The sequence below is a fragment of the Bidens hawaiensis genome, unplaced genomic scaffold, assembly GCF_021521415.1.
Source record: "Bidens hawaiensis isolate Kalapana, Puna unplaced genomic scaffold, B.hawaiensis_p1.1 tig00018670_1, whole genome shotgun sequence".
NCBI classification, from domain to species: domain Eukaryota; kingdom Viridiplantae; phylum Streptophyta; class Magnoliopsida; order Asterales; family Asteraceae; genus Bidens; species Bidens hawaiensis.
In genome coordinates this window covers 28,128-34,088 of record NW_027492831.1, presented here as the reverse complement: position 1 = coordinate 34,088, position 5,961 = coordinate 28,128, and the positions used below count along the sequence as shown (strand labels likewise).

The 5,961-nt window shown below is 36.6% G+C and overlaps 1 protein-coding gene across 1 annotated transcript; it reads right to left on the bottom strand.

Annotated features, from left to right (window-relative positions):
* Positions 1–236: 236 nt before the first annotated feature.
* LOC143556716 (formin-like protein 4) lies at positions 237–3,628 on the bottom strand. The gene is made up of 2 exons (XM_077045971.1): positions 2,598–3,628; positions 237–1,784 (listed from the first exon to the last, which is right to left on the bottom strand). The coding sequence occupies exons 1-2, from the start codon at positions 3,626–3,628 to the stop codon at positions 512–514; spliced, it is 2,304 nt and encodes a 767-aa protein (XP_076902086.1). The 3' UTR covers positions 237–511.
* Positions 3,629–5,961: the final 2,333 nt, after the last annotated feature.

The window sequence follows — 5,961 nt, the reverse complement described above, 5'->3', positions numbered from 1 at the left end:
AAGATTTTTCATTTTGTTATTGTTATATGTTTTGGGTCGATACAGGCCTTAAACCAGCGGTCGGCCCAAACTGATACAAACCCAAATTTGATTTTGGTGTTTGACCCGTGACTAATGACCGACCCGACAGTGACACTCTTCACTGTGCTCCATCTTTTAACCAAATTAGGGTTTATATTCTTCATTTCTCATAATCTCAACATCATAAACGCTGTGTCAATTATCACATACTTCAATCGACTAACATCGGGTACAAGCTTTGTTCTTTTTCTTTACTATAGTTCGATCAATTACCTCAATTTTAACCTTACGCAATCAGGGCTTAATATTATTTAAATTTCAATTAGCTTTAACTGGTCCAATTTCATAGACTGTGCCATAATTAGGGATTCAAAACTGTTATCATGTGTGTACTGTACTGTACTGTATGCATTACAATTTGTACAATCAAAACCAAACTTACATTAATATTATTCAAAAGAATGAACTTAATATCCAAACACTTGATTAATTACAAACCATCATCGTCGTCGTCTGTATCCTCCGAATCACTCGAACTGCTACTAATGAAATCCGGTGGCAAAACCGGAAACTTCATCGTAGGCCGGTTCGGGACCGCCGCCGTCACCGCCTCATCACCATTACCATACCTCTTCTTCTGCAGCTTCACAGCAATATCATTACAAGCCTTATCAACCATTTCAAGAAACCCTTCCACTATCACAAACAACTGAAACAACTTTCTTCCCTTATCTTTCGACGCCCCCGCTTGATAATACTCGTTTATTTTCTTCACCAGCCCGATAACCCGTTCTTGATCTCCTCTCAATATTTGAATTTCCCGTTCCGCCCGTTCGACAAACCGCTCCATTTCCCTTACGAAACCCCGTTCCTCACCGTCCCCACCACATTCTTTAACGGTTTTCTTGATTTCGTCTAGTCTATCGGTTAACCCTGAGCATGACCTCAAAACCGCGTCATAGTCGAAGGCTGCAGCTTTTTTAACATTTGTGAACTCAGAACTTACGCCTCCTACAGTAGGCAATCCGAGCCTTATGTAGTCTTTGAATTTAAAGCTTTGATTGTTATTATTGTTATTATTAATCATGCAACGTTTACCCTCCAACCGAACGACTTCTTCCACAACAAAATGCAACAAAGTCGTCTTCCCGTCACTGCTTTTGACATCTGACAACTTCAAGAGCGAATTCATGTTAAAAGCTTGTGCATTTCCTCTTGAAGTACCGACATTCATTCGGTTCCCGGCTTTTAAAACCGCTTCTAGAAGCTTCACGAAAAGCCCACGTGTTCTAAGCTCTTTGCAAGCGGTTTCAAGTGTTTGTAACGTGTTCTTGATTTCAGTTACTTCTGAGGTGTAACTTAATCTGAAAAACATTGCATTGAATCGAGTGAAAGCCGAGGGTACGGGCTTTAAAATGTGGTAGAGAAAAGATTCCGCATCTGCTAACTTTGTGGTGTCTTGATCATTGTTGAGAATTTGTTCTTCTTCTTCTTTTGTTGGGTGGATTTTGGTGAGTTTTTCTAGGGTTTCTAGGTCTAAACCTTTGCCTTCTAGAAGGCAATCGATGATTTCTTGGCGGGAAACGTTTAGTGATCGGAGGATTATCGCGATGTTTTGGGATTTGCGCGTGTCAAGGATGAATATTTTGGGCGGTGGACCAGATTTCTGTTTGATTGTTGGAGATGATGAGTTGTCATGTCGTGGTGATTTTTTGTTGGCGGCTACAGTGCCGAACATTGCTTCCATGAAATCACCGTCAAACCTGAATCACACGCAAAAGGGAAACATTTAGGTTTTTTTTTGTTTTTTTTTCCGTGCTTTGAAGGAAATTGACCTATTACCGAAATGACCAAACCAAAATAATCAGACAACCAAAAACTGAATATTTGGTTATGTTTTTTTTTAAGTTGTACCGTAAACCGAAGAAACTGAACTGAATAGTAAAATCCGAAAAATCTGAATTTGTTATTGGATTATAAAATTCATTTTTGAGTTTTAAGTTATTTATAAAAAAAGATTAATGGTTTAGCACTTTAGCCCCAAAAAGTTAGGCACAAGCGTGCAACATTCAAAAAAATTTATGCTCAAAGTTTTAAGCCCAAATTTACTATTTTGGACTAAAAAATTTTAAGCCCAAATGGCAAAACGTAACCGAAATGAATACTAAATACCGAAGAATTCAACTTTTGTAATGGAGTTTATGTATTATAATATTTATATCTGAATGTTAAGTTATTTATAAAAAGATAATAAGTGGGTAGCTCAAAAATCTTAGACACAACTATCTGATAATCAATCGTTAATTAAGTAAAAGCTTAAGTTCAAAGTTTCAGGTCCAAATTCATTATTTTCGTCCTTTTTTTGTTCAAAATGATTGAGTTTATATGGCAAAAGCGAAACAAAACTGAACCCAATGTAAAACCGAAACTGTGAAAACCAAAACCAAACGGTTTTTAAATACCCAAAAACCGAATTTTGGGTTTTTGGTTGGGTTTGATCCCAAAACCAGCCCTACTTAAAACTATGTTAGAGGTCTAAATGCATGATTGGGTAAACATAAATTACAAAAAATCACCTGAAGGAACCATTATCCATTTTGTCCCATGCTGTTGGATGTCCCACATTAGCGTTGACTTTATCCCAATGCAGTGGCTTCAGTTGGACCTTCTGTTGTGGTGGTTCTGTTGATGAAGCCAAACCATTTGTTTTAGGTGCTAATGGCAGTGGTGGTGGTGGCGGCAGATTAGTCTTCTGTCCTCCCACAACCTGAGGCCGTGGCGGTGGTGGTGGTGGCGGCAGATTACTCTTCTGTTCTCCCACAACCCGAGGCGGTGGTGGTGGCAGTGGCACAATATTCTTATTTTCTGCCACAGCCTGAGGTGGTGGTGTTGGTGGAAGTGTTCTTGACGACCGCTGACTTGTCATCAAACTTTGCTGATATACTTGAGAACCTGAAGATTCTTCATCAAGTAAAGGAGCTTCTTGAATTGGAACATCAAATTTCTTTGACTTTCTTCCACCATGGTCAACCCTTGCCGGGTGTTCTTTCTTATTAAAGATTGCATTTTTATCCCCAGAATCATCATCATCGTCAAGATTCTTCCAATAAAGAACATCTAATCCTTCTTCATCAACAATCACGCCTTTGATCCCTTCCACTCGTGTAAACCGATCATTCAACATTAAAACCGCATTACTTGTGTTTCCAGTTTTGTTTCCATTATTCACACGCGGGTTTTTATTTTCTTTTCGGTATCGTTTATACTTCACAAGTAGTAAAAACAATAGCCCCGATAAAACCAAAGTACTCGCTGCGGTTACACCTACTGCTTTCGCAACGGTTTTGTTCGATGAGTTTGATGGCGGGCTGGTGGTGACGGGGTTAGGAGGTGGTGTCGGGGTGGTGTCGGTTGGCGGTCGTGGTGGCGGTGATGGTGGCGACGGCGGCGGTGGTCGTGGTGGCGGTGGTAGTGGTAGAGGAATGAATGGATAAAAGACTTCAATGTTTTGAGCGCCTGATTGGGAAGATGATGGTGGTATGATGAAAGACGAAAACACGAATAGTAATAACAATAATGACGGTGGGCATTGGATCTTGGCAGCCATTAAAATGTAGAGATTAAGGTTTTAGGAGGAAGATGGAAGGTGTTGAAGAAGATTTGTTAATTAGTGTTTTGGTTTTGGTTTAAAGTATTTTGCCGACTTGAGTTTTTGCTGAAGGTTTCAAAGAGTTGTTGGCCTTTTTTTTAAATTTTATTTACTTGAATTGGTTGGCTGGTTGATGTCTTCCCGTTTTTTTTTAAAATTAAAATGACTAAAATACCCTTGTGCGTTTGAACTCTTCGTCTATTGTTGGTTGTTTGATCTCTTTCTCACGCTTTTTTATTCAAATGTCTTAAATACCCTTTGATGATTTCACATTCTTACTCTCGGGTAAGACAATGAGAGGAGGTTGCAAATAAGTCGAGCTGAAATGGCATCTAGATCGGACAATTCGTCTTTACTTTAAAATGTCAAAGTACCCTTTTTTTACTGGCATTTACAAACTTGTTAAATTGGAAAAGTTCATAACAAAGGTAAGGGCATTTGAGTAATTTGACTAATTCAAATGTTGGTTAACTTATGGATGGAGGGTTGAATCGGTATATGTACAAAATTACGAATTAGGCACGATAACATTAACAAATATTATATTGTTGTTAGCAATAACAAAGCATGAACATGTCACTTTCGGATTGTGTGTGTTTAAAAAGTCAAAAGGAAGAGGAAATAGTCAAAATTAGATACACCTCATGTACTAATTGAACACATTATTTTTATCTTTTTGGTTTATGTAAGTTGGTTTTATAATTGTTTAGAACAAGTGTCTGGAAGATCCCGCGATATTACATTTGACTCGTTAAATGTTCATTGACGTGGTAACTCGTTTATGCAACCCAAACGTATGACTGACCGAACTCGTGATCTTAATTACATAAAGATGTATGCTTTTGTTAACATAAGAGTAACACTTGGTGAGAAAAACACATACAAAGTGGTTCACCTAAAATACAATCACTGACCCAAGTTGACCAACTTCACCAACCTGCATAAAGTTGTTGACTCCTCTTCTATGAAATTTGGGCTTCTATTTTATTTTGTTTTCCTTTTGCCTATAGAGTTAATACTTTCGGTTTACTTATTTAGAATTAGAAAATATCTTGAATTGGATTGTCTTTGTTTTTAAGAGAATACTTTTTAAAGTTTGGTTAAAGTAAATGGATCAAATAGACGAAAACTTGACAAATTGTGTTCTTTCATTAGGAGCCCAATTTAAACAGCTTGGGCCTGTTTCTATCATTGTTATAAAGAAAGTTAAATGACCGGATCCATAATTTTTGATGGACAACATGTTGAACTTAGATCTGATTCTTTATTTTCATCTGAAACCAATGATCAAGATTAAAGTAAAAAATATAAAAAAACATTATATGCCACCTCCATGGTTACATTGGTCAAGAGTCACTGTCTGCTGATATGCCACACATTGGATCTTATACTCGTCAAGTACCTGTTGTTTAATACTCATCAACTTCACAGGAATACATGTTCTTATGATCTTATTTGAAAATCACCTGTTGAGATTACTACTACGAGATAACCTATCATAAAAACCGATTTAGAATATTAAATATTAACTATACTTAACAATTTTGAATTTTAATAATTTCTTGTTTCTAGCAATTTAAGCATATTTTTAATACTTTTTAGAATTATATAACATTTAGGTAAGAAACATGCATATTACACGAGTTGAATAAAATAACCTGTATGTCAAATTAAAATCAATTATTTTTTAAATTTACAAGTTGTTAATTTATATATTACAACGAGGTAAAATAAGAATAGTGAAAAAAAAAAAAGTTGAGCTCACGTAATTGCAACACGTGGGAGTTGGTTTTACCTATTATGATGTAAAGATATTAAATATTTAAGCGTGACTTATTTTTAAAATTTGGGATATCTTTAGTTTCTTGTAATAGAAATACCTAGGCAATGAAACTGAAGATGTATAAAACTAGTCAAGATGATTACAAATAAATGGACGCTGAAAACTGTATTAGAATTATGAGAATATAAGATCATGTCACACCTCTCATGTACAAGTATTTTTACTCCAACCCTAATTCACTAAACTATAGGGTATTTATAATTCAGGGAAGGAGGAATATTTGGAGGGAACCCTTCTTAACGGTTTGGTATTTTATATTAGTGAGGGTTTCTTCCCATTCATTGCGTTCCTGCTACTAGGGATGCAAACAAGCTGAGCCATTCGTGAGCTACTTGAGATCGGTTTATAAAAAGAACTTGATTGAGCTGAGCTTAAATAAGCCCGAGCCTAAAAGTATGCCCGTTTAATAAATGAGCATGAACTTCACTTATCAAACTCGTGCGGCTCG